Here is a 12157-nt window from a genome sequence, read left to right on the forward strand (position 1 = left end):
CAAACTTGGACTTTTTTTTTTTTTTTTAGAGAGAAAGTAAGAGCACATGTGTGCACAAGTAGGGGAGAGGAGAGGGTCAGGGGGAGAGAGAATCTTAAGTAGGCACCACACTCAGTGCAAAGCCTGATGCGGGGCTCAATCCCATTCCCACGACCCTGGGATCATGACCTGAGCCAAAATCCAAGAGTCAGAAGGATGTTCAACCAACTGAGCCACTAAGGTGCCTCTGGTTTGATTTTTAAAAATGGCTCTGGATAAGTCAATTAACAGTCTATCACCCAGGTAAATCTCATTTCTCTATTGGTAGTAACCAATACCATTATCTTTTAACTTTTTTTCTCTAACGTCTAAATATGCTTTGTAGGGAGAAGTGCATCAAGCAAGGCACAATAACAACAAAATAGGATCTATCAACAAAGAAGTTCAAAAATTTCACGATATGACAAGAGATTTACAAAGCTTCTATTTCAGGTAAAGATACACTGATGACAGTAATAAAGACAGTTATATTAAGATTAATCAGGTAATTTTATTAAATATTTACCATTCAGCAGCAACCAACATGAACATCTGAGCTAACAGAATCTTTTGAAATGTTCTGCTATATAGCTGCTTCAGAAATACACGCACATGATAAATTGAACTGTTCATTGCCAGAAAAAACTTTTTAAAAAAGGGCTTCAAGAGCAAATAACACTGATTTATACTGTGCCCAAGCACTAGTCAACAATCTATTAAATTACAAAGGAAAAGGAAATCAAAGAAGCTTTGTTATCTTATATGCATGTCAACTTATTTAAATGGAAGGCTTTACTTCTTTAAAGCAACAGGAATATGGAGCTTCCTATGTGTGTGTGTGTATGTGTATTTAAGGATGTGATTACAAACACAAAGTGTTATCATCAAGGCAAACGCTAGTTCCAGAAATTTCCAACTGCAAAGCTTGCAAGATACAAAGCTAAAATTCGGATGTTCCTTTTCTCAATTATGAATACTTTCACTAAACATAAATATTTAACATATATTAATTTTTCTGACATTCAAAATTGTAAAGTCAATATGGCAGAATTATTGTTAAAAGCACATATGTACAAATATTCTTTTTCCATACATAAAGTATTTGGCATAATTATAACAATCATACTGCATCCACAACTGTTTGCTTTTATTTTTACTTTTTTTTTTTTACACATAATGGTATCTCTTATTAAAATTAACCAGTTATGTACAAAAATACTTGAACATTTATTATAGAAAACCTCTATAACCAGCCTCAACAGCGTATACCTGCTGAATGGTTTCATTAAGAGAATATAAAAAAGTGGTCACTGCCTTCCAGGTAAGCTATCAACAAAAACAAATGGGGTTAAACTAAAATGAGCTTCCCAACAAAAGAGGGAAAATATTTAACAGTGTGATTTAAAATACAGTTCATATTTATTGAGTGTTATAAACAGTCAGTAAAAGAAAAAAACAAGGCTACAAAATACATTACTAAATACAAGGTGCTTTTTCCACATGTCTGCAACTGGGGCATCAGCATCCCTACCTAGACCTGCGATGCTGTGTGTCGGTCCTCAAGCCAGCGGGGTCTACAGCCATCTCACCCATCAGCAAAGACAGGATCAGCTAAGAAGACAAGCTCCGGTAGGAGCTTGGAGAGTTGTGAAGAATTTTCTATTTGGTGCAGGATTAAAAGTTAATGCCCTTGCCTTTTGAAAGTCCTTTTTCCATTTAATCATGCTAATATATTTTCTCTAAGGTTTTTTTCTTCATTTACGCTATTGATTTAATACTGTCCTGTATTGATTCCTGAATTCTTGTTAATGGGACACATTAATTTGTGCCCATTTAACACGTGAACATCTGCGCTTCTTCAGTGACAAATATGTTGCAGAGGAAACGATCAAGTAAGGAAGCTTGCGCAAGATTCAAGTAAACATCTCTCCTGGGGTCTTTTGCCTAATCTAGCCGATTGGAACTCTCAAAGTAAATTGCACCTTGAAAAGAAATACAGTAGATACCATGATGTCAGGGTGCTAAAGGATTCACCAACCAATTAACAAAGCAGAGTTTGAAGAAAGCAGACAGTGGTCAATGTCAAAAGCAACCTTAAAGAACTCTTGTTTCAAGAACAAAACAACTTGCAGCCCTATTTCTTGCAACCCCTTAAGTGTATTGTCTAATGAGCCTGCTAACTTGTGATTCTGTTGAAGTGCACGGATCAGTCTTCTCATGGAAAGAGCGAGAAACCTCCCCTTATATACAGAAGAAGCCTTCTAAAGTAAGGACCGTCGTGTTAGGATGTGCATTGACTTAATAAGCTTTCTCGGAGTATCAAGTATTCAGTAAAAAGTGTACAACATCACGCGTCCTATTGTTGGACAATCTCGTATTGGTTTTAAGATTAAACTAGATAAAAAAAAGGGAACATAAAAAGATACAAAAGAAGTCTTCAGCACTATTTACCACTTCCAAAGGAGAAACGTTTTAAGGAAAGTCAGCCATACTCCATGTAACATCCGGCGTTTTAGATCAGTAACTTTTAATATTGTGCAACATATTAATAAGCAGGTTTTAATTCCATTCACTGAAAGACGAATCTGGGTAAGTTATTAAAGTGCCTACACTAAACATCTCCTGGTCCTACCGCCTATTCTCTTGAAAACGGCCGGGCCTCCTGGCAGGGGACTCGCAGAGGGACTCACAACTGCGAGACCTTGCGAGGCAGGGGCCGGGGCCGCGGGCCGGGCTCAGTCCTCCGGGTCCCGTTCTCCAGGTGGCCGGGCCGCGCCGCCAGGGGCTTGGGGGGCAGCGCGGGCGGCTCGGCCGTGACCGGGATGGAGAGGCTGTGAGGTAGCGGGACGGGCCGCCGCAGAGTCCGCTCGTACACGCTGTAGGGCGGCGGCGTTTTGCTCTCCTTGCGCACCGGCTCCTCCGGTCCGCTGTAGCCCGGCCCCGCCGCCGGTGCCGACTGTTCGTTCACCTGATTTTCGAAGCCTGAGGTTTCCGAGGTGCTACACCGGCTGAGAGAAGAGATGCCACTGCTGTAGCTGCCCGACAGGACGGGGGAGTTGGAGATCAGTCCCGGGGAGTGATACTCCACTGGAGAGGGAGTGAAGGACTGCACCGAGCCCTGCCCAAATGCAAGGGGAAAGGCAGAGGAGAGAAAAGTCACGGCCATCCTGAACACCGGCTGCACCACGAACCCTCCCAGGCCCCTGAACTCAAGCCCTAATCCCCAATACTCGGAATGTCACCGCATCTGGGCTCAGGGTCTTTAAAGAGGCAGTACCTTAAAGTGAGGCCTTCGGGGTAGGCCTGCCTGGTATCCTTATAAGAAGGGGACATTTGGCCACACAGGGAAAAGGCCACGTTAAGGCAGAGCGAGAAGGGGGCCATGTGCCAGCCAAGGAGAGCGGCCTCAGGAGAAACCAAGCCTGGTGACGGCTGTTTGGGTATCCTGTACCTCCAGGAACTGTGAGAAAATAGACTTCTCTTGTTTAAGCCTCCCAAGCTGTGGTGGTTGGTGATGGCAGCCCTTCTTGGCCTACGGCAAACCCCCAGACTCGGATTTGAGGTGGTGGTATTCTCAGCACGGAAAACGTTCATCCAAGCTTACCTCACTGCCCATTTTCAGGATAGAAAGAGGACAAATGTAATCAGGAAGAAAATTCAGAGGCATATAATTAGTCCTGTGATTTGGAAGACAGGGAACCAGCAACGGAAGGCTCTGGCATTACCATCTTCCCTTTCCAGCTCAGCAGGGACTGGCTCAGAACTGGAGGACAGCAGCCAGGGCAGTCGGAGCGGGGACAGGCCTCCCAGCAAAGGCCTCCAGAGGAGGAGGCAGGCACAGTAGGCCCGTGTTTGAGTTTGCTCCCACCCCAGACCCTTGACCTGGAGCTGCCCTTGCGTAGCTCTCAGGCTCGAGAGTTGGACACAGGACTTGTTGCATCTGGAGTGTTTTCTAAAACCCTGACTTGGTTGCTAATTTTTTTAAAGAGGAAGATTTCTCAAAAACCCCCACATTTTTTGGCATTTGATTAAAAAAAAAACAAAAACCCTGGAAGTTCTAGCAACAATGGCTTGCTTTTTCTTAAGATAATTTTTGAAGCTGATGAGGGGCTTTCCCCTTGAGACGGGGCACGAACTCTTCAGTTTACGGTAGCCTTCGCCACACTGTTCTACCAGCCTCCTTCGCTCATTCATGTCAGCTGTCTACCCTGTTGGCATCTGGATTTGCTACTTCCCTATCAGGTGTCCTATGGAAAATGAGTCCTAAGTGATGCTCTGTGAAAGGAGGGTTCTACTGGGAAATAACACATACTATGCACTCCTTGAGTACATTTAAAGCATAGTAGCATGTTAAAGTTTTCTAATAAAGAAAACGAAAGGACTTTGCAGCCCAGTGTTTTCTACACGTATCTGACCACAGACCATTTTTTTTCTGTTTATCACATAATGGTCCATAACTAATGTTGTATGGGACACATTTTTGCCAAATGTTATCCTAGACTAACTTTACCTTGGTCTCTCAACTAATGCTGGTAGACACAAATGTGTTCATTAGCAGGAGCCTAAAATTAAGCATCACCAATTAAGAGATCCAAATGCACTGCTCGTTAACAAAAATTAGACCACAAGTTCAAAATAAGGCAGGTAAGCTCAGCCTTCTCCAGAGGATTAACTCCATCACTTAATTGCTGGAAAAAAACTAAGTTAAGGCAGCAAACTACATTCTATGCATCGCAAAGGTCATAACTGGGTAGCAGTGTGTCCCCTCACATAACACAGGAGTTACAAAACAAACGTTCCGTTGTCTTTTCAAACCCCTTTTGTAGAGATATGGCTAGAAAGCTACACCTGGCCAATAAGAACCTCACCAGCTCTGCAGAGAAAGTATACACCACCTTCCTATATAGGAGTGTTTTGTAGCTACCTGAACATTCTCATCCCTTAGGTTCTTTTTACAGAATCAACCTCTGTGACTTACCATGTTATTACTACTCTGCAAAAGCAAGTTGGAAAATGCAGATGTTAATTGCATTAGCAATATGTGGGAGCTCCTTGTGAGTAAGGGTACATGTAAGATGTGGAAACATCATGTTGCTTTCTTTCCCATCACGTCAACGTGATGGTCCGTGGCTTCCAGAGAGAATGCAGTCACATGTACCTTATGATTAACAGCTGCATTGCAGAATGACCAAAAAAAAAAACACCAAAAAACAAAAAAAAAACCCAAAAAAACCCTAGCAAATAATTTGCACTCTCCAGCAAATTTCTACATCAGAAACGTTGGCAATGCAAATGAAATCACACTTCCTTGCAATTTTCTCCATTTTGGGGCTTTTGTTTTCCAGATTCTCAGTTTCTATCAGCAACTATCCTTAGCATCCAGATGCAATGGATCATGACCTGCCCCTATGTTTTTAGAAGCTAATTTGTCTTTTTCTTTCACATTAGCTAGAAATACCTCAACAAAAAGGACATGGAGCATGTAAATCCTCACTCAGACACAAAGTCATTCTTTTCACAGTCACTTCAACCTTGTATTTGCCTCTGGTGCAGCAGCTCTGAACACCAATGTCTGTAGGTATTGACAATCCTTGCAGCCAATCTGATTCAATTTGGATAGAGACCAAATATTATTCTTTATCTTCATGAGGGATTTTGTATGTTTACAGATGTTAAATAGCCTATGTTTACATATCAATTTAAACGTCTCATCTTTAAAGCTTTTCAATGTTTCCTGGAAATTTTTGAATTCATTTTACTTTTTTTTATTATCAAGTATATATCTCTACTGTAAATGAAAACCTTAGAATAAAATATTAAAAGAGAAGAAGTTGGGTCTGACTTTGTCAAAATGGGTGAGGCTGATAGAAGCAAAAAGGTACAGGAGACCATTTACTAGGTCTTCATTATCAAGTTTTTCAAGTTGTTTTTCTTTTTCTTTTTTTCTGATGTCCCTTAAACCAAAGGAGCAAACTGAAAACATCCTAGGAAATACACTGAGACCATATTTCTTTCCTAGTTCAGTGTATACACAGACTCTAGTCTGTACATTCTCACTTTCCCGACTTGGGGAATGAGGCTAATATAAAAACAAACAGTTTCGGGGCGCCTGGGTGGCTCAGTCGGTTAAGCGGCCGACTTCAGCTCAGGTCATGATCTCGTGGTCTGTGAGGGCTGTGAGTTCGAGCCCCGCGTCAGGCTCTGTGCTGACAGCTCAGAGCCTGGAGCCTGTTTCAGATTCTGTGTCTCCCTCTCTCTGACCCTCCCCTGTTCATGCTCTGTCTCTCTGTGTCTCAAAAATAAATGTTAAAAAAAAATTTTTTTTTTTTTAAATAAAAACAAACAAACAGTTTTATTCATGGAGGCAGCTCTCTGAAAGCAAAGTCTAGTATTTTCTTTCCAATCTTCCTCCACCCCTTCTTTAGATATTCTTTGTCTGGTCTATACCAATGAAAGCACTTCAGTGATACACCAGGAGGAGTCCTAAGGAAAGAAGGAATGTGGGGCCAGTCTCTAGCCTGAGTCTAAGTCAGAGTCTGTACCTTCAGTGGAGATCTCCCAGCAGGCGAGGGGGATACTGACGTTGTATGTCTTGCTGGTGAAGCTGTAAACAGAGAGAAATCCTTTCAAAAACCAGAAAGGTGACAATCTGAAAATGCCCTCTGTGTACAAACTCCTACAGATGGCCCAGTGCCCAAGGCCCTCCTAGGCAAGGGGGGTAAGGGAGAAAGTGACACCTTTCCAAAATAGATTCCTCACAAAGGATGGCAGCACCAAGCCAGGGGAGAATTAGTGAAAAGGCACCAGAGCATACATGATGCTCTACAGAAGTGACAGAGGCTCGAACTGGGCCCATGTTCCATTTCTGCAAAGTCCAGATGCTTTTCCACTGCCCAATCTATTTCAAAAGGTGCTTTTAGGTGTGAGGTGCTGAAGAGAAGTCTTTGGAGGATAGCTGCTGACTCTGACCCGGGCAGCAATGGGTAGACCCAGGGCATCCAGGCAACTTAGAAAGGGTCCATGAGAATAAATTCTTACCAGCCTCCACTTTCATATCCCAATACTCCCAAAACAGAAGATACTTGGCCACATCCAGACAGGAAATGAGAAGTTTTCTGTTTACCTCCCTAATGCTCCTACTCAGGTCTTCTCTTTGCACCTGTGGGGTGGAAGTTGGCCGGGGGAGGGGGGCGGGCAGGAGTGCAAGTGGTTCTCTATGAATTTCATCATTATGGCAAAGAAGTGTTCTCTCTTTGTTTCTCCCACTAGACTTTCAACCCTACACCTGGGATTCAGGACGGGTGATGGCACTGCTCCGTGTGCTTGTAGGTCAAATTCAGCCCCCTGAGGCATAAGCACGCACACGGAGAGCTGCCGTGATGCAGTCAATGCGGTGAGTGTGAGACAGATTTCCCAATTCCACCTACAGAGGTTTCAGTGAGTTCAGGGTTTCTTGGTCTGTGATAAGCTGCCATTCTCCCAGCTGTCAAAGTGAGGTTTGCAACGCTTAAGAAAACTAGAGAGAGGCTGAAGGAAACAAAGACAGACAGTTACGTATCCCCCAACAGTGACCACGGATGATGACAGGAGGACAGACCAGGAAAGCAATCAGTGCAGAAGGGAGGGTGGTCCTGCCAGGTTCAATCGGGAGAGGTGAGTCACCTGTGTGCTCTGGGTGCTGGGGGACCAGAGAGAGTGGCCCACTGTTGCTCTGCCCTGCACACTAAGGGCATGCCACCGGCACTTGCCACGTTCCAGCACCAGCATTTAGATTTCCTATCCTGTGCCCGGTGGGTGTTGATTATGGGAGAAAATCACGTATGCTTGGAGAAACAGATCCTGACTGGGAATTGTATTTCTTCCACTGCTGTGTGTGGCACAAGTCCAGGTTTACTGTAGCTGACCATCTGCTTCGTCTTGACCCAGGCATTCAGTGGCCCCACCACGGTGGACTCCACAGCAGCCCTCGCAGCCACAGCATATCCAGAGATGTTTCTCTAGAAAGGCATTCTCCCACAGAGGCCTAAAATAGTTGGTCAGTATCCTTGCCTAGTTACGAGTTTGAATGGGCCTAGGAACTTAACTACCATCAATATTACTGTTCCTTTGAAAATGCTTTCCAACATCATGACACATCCAAATTTAAACTGGAGAATGCTTGACTATATGTACATCATGAATAAGATACCAATTACTTGATTGATGCATTTTCCGCTGTCCAGGGTGACAATGGTATTCTAATGCAGATTACCAATTAAGCCTAGTTACTTCTTACTATGTCTAAAAATCTCCCAAGCCTTTCAAAACCTGTTGGTGACTTTTAGTTTTGGCAAGTATAGAATACACTGGGTAGCACACAGTGTATTTTAAAAAGACAGAGAAAGTTGCTTAGTTAAAAAAGAAAACAGAAAGATGAGATGCTACTATACAGCAAATGAAACATGAGTGATCAACCCAGAAAAATCCATGAAGGAAATGTCCTATTTAGGCCAGTTGTATCTGTAAAGCTTCAAAACTACTCTAGACATATGTGACCGTTGAAAAGACTTTCCCCATCACTAGCATAGGTAAAGTCAGCAGAGCAGGTCTTAAAGGCTGTACCGTATCAAGTTCACTGAGCAAACGGCTTATTCAGTTGGAAAGGGTGCCTGTTATTGCTATCAACTCACAAAAAAAAAAATTCTTAAAAATTTTCTCCAAATCTAGAAAGCTTTGGTAAAATACCAATTCCAGGGCTTTACTCCAAAAATGGTGATCTCCTGATTCAGTAGGTCTGAGGTTAGGCCTAAGAACTTGCTTCTTAAACCATCACCGGAGGGGATGCATCACCCTGAATCAACCCCTTAAGAAATCTCCCTCTTGAATACAGACTTCTCTATGCAAGGGACAGCAACGGATGTGAGGTCAGTTGTTCCCCACAAGCCTATTAAGTTACTGGTAGTCAATTCCTATTTAGGGGCAACGTGAAACCCTGGCATCAGTCCTGAGTAAGAGTGAAGTGGCTGCCTTCACAGAGCTTGACAGGAATGAGGTGGTTCAAGCAAAGGACAGAGAAAACACTACTGGCTGGTCAAGGTTAGGGCACCTCCCCAAATTCCGAGGACGGTGCCGAGCAGGAGAACATTCTACAAAATCTGTGTATGGAGTTGATAAGGAATGGAGCGCTGTTTGACTTAGTATAGGGAGAAGTTCAGGAAAGAGGGGAAAAACATTGTAAATGAATTATGCAGCTACTAAGGTTTTTACCTCAGACATCCAATGCCCACTTTTCTCTGAGGAATTCACGACAAGTTGGAGTAGTCATAAAAGTGCTTTTATAAAAGTGATTGTTCAAAGGCTTCAAATACCCACCAGTTTGTGTGGGTCTTGGAGGGACAGGGGGAGAGAGAATTTTCCCACTATCCGACATGTTCTTGGCTTCTTTCCCACTGTCCAGGCTCCAGCTGCTAGGGGTGGGATTCACAGCTGGAAGGGAATAACACAGCTAAAAACACATGGACCACTTTGCCCCTCCGACACTTGCGATCTTAGAAGAAAGTCAAATTATCCAGAATGAAAAAATCAACTGGATTAAAAACAACAACAGCAACAATAACAGGAAACCTCCTAAATACTAGGCCTTCATTTAATTGCTTACCTCACAGTTATAGTTGACATTTAATTGGGTGGTAGCATGTCTGTTTATTTCCCCTCAAGCAGTCCAACAGAACTACCAATCTCTACAAGAGCATAGAATCTTGTTGAGAATTACAAATGTGTTTAGATGCTGGATAACAGATGGAGGATGTAGTCACTAAACTATTCTAAAACTTGGGTTTTAGTGTCAATTTGTGGACAAGTGGCATCCAACAAGGGGGAAGGCAGCGAAAGGCTAATATTTCAACTACCTGGCAGAATTAAAATGCTACACCATCCTGATGACCAACTCTTTGAGAAAAGAACTCTTGTTACTGAAATCAATGGATTATACCGAAGTGTGTCCTGAAAAAAGTAATTTGGAATGCTGACAGTATCATTACTTTCTTGTAATTTGCCTGTTCCATGCTTCAGTAAGATGTAGAAATATGGAACAACCCTGTTAGGAACAAGGGCAAGACACACAAGATTATAAATAGCTGCTATGAAAGAAGGTTTACAGAAGCAAGACTTCAGAGTTCCTGCGGCTTGCTCCCTGGACAGACGCTGCCATCTGGTGGACACATGTAGGATTCCAACTTTTTACTCTAAATGACCACATTCATTTAATGGCATGGAATTACCACTCCTAAAATAATTTTTCTCTGCTCGGTTTTAAATTTGCTTTGTGGTTTTCTTTGGTAGAAGCGGTAAGAAAAATAATAAGCTCTCCTGGCAAAGATTAATATCTGACTTGTAACGTTAAAGCAAAATTTGTGTTTTAAAATAATTTTGGCTCTCTTCTCACTGATTTCAATCTCCCAAGGAAAGTTTTAATGTTAATCTACCCGTGTACTCAAATGACAATACAGTTTAGTTCTTAATGAGGACAATTAAAGTGCACTTTACGGGAACATTTCATTAGTGACTCTTGATGCGTTGGCTTACGGGACCACTTGATTGTTGAGGCCTGACCCTGAGAGAGGCAAGTGGGGGACCTACTGCAAGCCCCCACCTGCACAGTGGACGAAATCACATTTAATCTGCTGTTCATCTTCTGCTGTGTTGCACAGACTGATGCTAATTGGCTATTAACTGCTATGCATGTGTTTCTCATTTTGTGTGTGACCTTGAGGCAGGGCACACTCCATTATGCACTGGATTGCAATTCTTAAATAGTATGTGAGTCCCCACAAACAACAGAAGAACTGGCAGAGTGAGCTTTGTAAAGGAAACAAAGGGCCGGCGGGGGAGGGGGGGGGGACCAGGCAATCAATCTGGGAAGGTGCTATTTTCCCCCTGCTAAACAAGTACCTAATTGGCAACTCTGTTTCAGGGAACACAGGAATTGCCTTGGTGACCTGACACCAGAAGCCATTAAACAGAGGAGTTCCTAACTTGCTCAGGTTCTGCTGTTCAGTCCCACAAGGAAACAGTTTTGAAAGAATGCATCATCAATGGCGGTCTTTCATTAATCCCCTAAGGGGCAAATTAGTCCGGATCATTAAAGATCTGAAGATCTGCCTTCCACACAGACACACGGGAGACTGGAGGAAATGAGGACAAAACACACCCTTCCACAGTTCAGGACTGATGAAGGGACTGGCTTTATACCCACCTTTCTCAGGTGCAGAAAGATTTGGGTCACTGCGTGGCAACGCCCCATCTCCAATATGATTAAACAGCAGCCTCTGGAAAGGTATAAGAGTCTATTTTTATGGTGCAATTTGCTGTCATGTGAGACCTTCTAGAAAATGAGATGATTGTCTCATTACTGAAACTTTTTGTTCAAAATAATTTTTACATGGTATATGATGAGCCTACGAACCAAGAATTCGATTATATTTAAGGAAAAAAGGGGAGAAGAACTTTAAGTTTAAAAAGTTTGTATTCAATTTTAAATGTAAATGGTAAACACATTTTCATAATAAAATGGAGGGAAAAACAGTAAGGAGCACTAAAGCTATGGTGCTCTTTATAAATACAAATGCCAGACTGGCAATATGAAATGCAAATAAGAATGAAAAAAGAATTATTAGCTCAAAAAATCTCTAGTGAATGGACATGTTTTCAGTCCTAGGTTAAAAACATGGGAAATGGACAATATTCTACAATTTTTAACCCACAAGAATGTCACTTTTACATGGTTCTACCTAATATAGTAAAAAAAAAAAAAAAAAAAAGAAAGAAAAAGTGCAAGTCCTTAAAAGCAGATGCACCACAGCAATGTGTAGCATTGAGCTTTTGGTTACTACACACTGCTTCACATTTTACCAAAAGTGGAAACGTCGGAGGCTAATCAAGGAAGGCTTTCAGAGTCCCCATGCTGGCAACACGCACTCCTGGAGCCGATGGAACAGAGTGTGAAATTCCCTCGCAACACCAAGTGACAAAGGGAAATAAAACTGGGGAGCTAGTTCAGCCAAACGCACTCAGAGAGAATTTCTGCGAGACATCAGTGTTGTGCAGATGAGGTATCCTGGGGCTTTCGGGAAGATTATACAATCAGCAAAGATAAACCAAT

At 42.6% G+C, this 12157-nt stretch overlaps 1 protein-coding gene across 4 annotated transcripts in view; it reads right to left on the reverse strand.

The window, feature by feature from the left end:
• Positions 1-430: 430 nt before the first annotated feature.
• The window catches only part of DOCK4 (dedicator of cytokinesis 4), a 430872-nt gene continuing 419145 nt past the window's right edge, over positions 431-12157 (reverse strand). For 3 of the 4 annotated variants that reach the window (XM_053897288.1, XM_053897289.1, XM_053897287.1), the window contains 4 exons: positions 11252-11324; positions 9370-9483; positions 6561-6622; positions 431-3136 (listed from right to left, as the gene is read on the reverse strand). In XM_053897288.1, the coding sequence (XP_053753263.1) occupies positions 2705-3136; positions 6561-6622; positions 9370-9483; positions 11252-11324 (681 nt within the window). In that variant the 3' untranslated portion in view covers positions 431-2704. The remainder of the gene's footprint in view (positions 3137-6560; positions 6623-9369; positions 9484-11251; positions 11325-12157) is intronic. The other variant, XM_053897290.1, reaches the window with a different exon arrangement.

This window comes from Panthera pardus, unplaced genomic scaffold, assembly GCF_024362965.1.
Source record: "Panthera pardus isolate Hobbes unplaced genomic scaffold, ASM2436296v1 HiC_scaffold_8, whole genome shotgun sequence".
Lineage (NCBI taxonomy): Eukaryota > Metazoa > Chordata > Mammalia > Carnivora > Felidae > Panthera > Panthera pardus.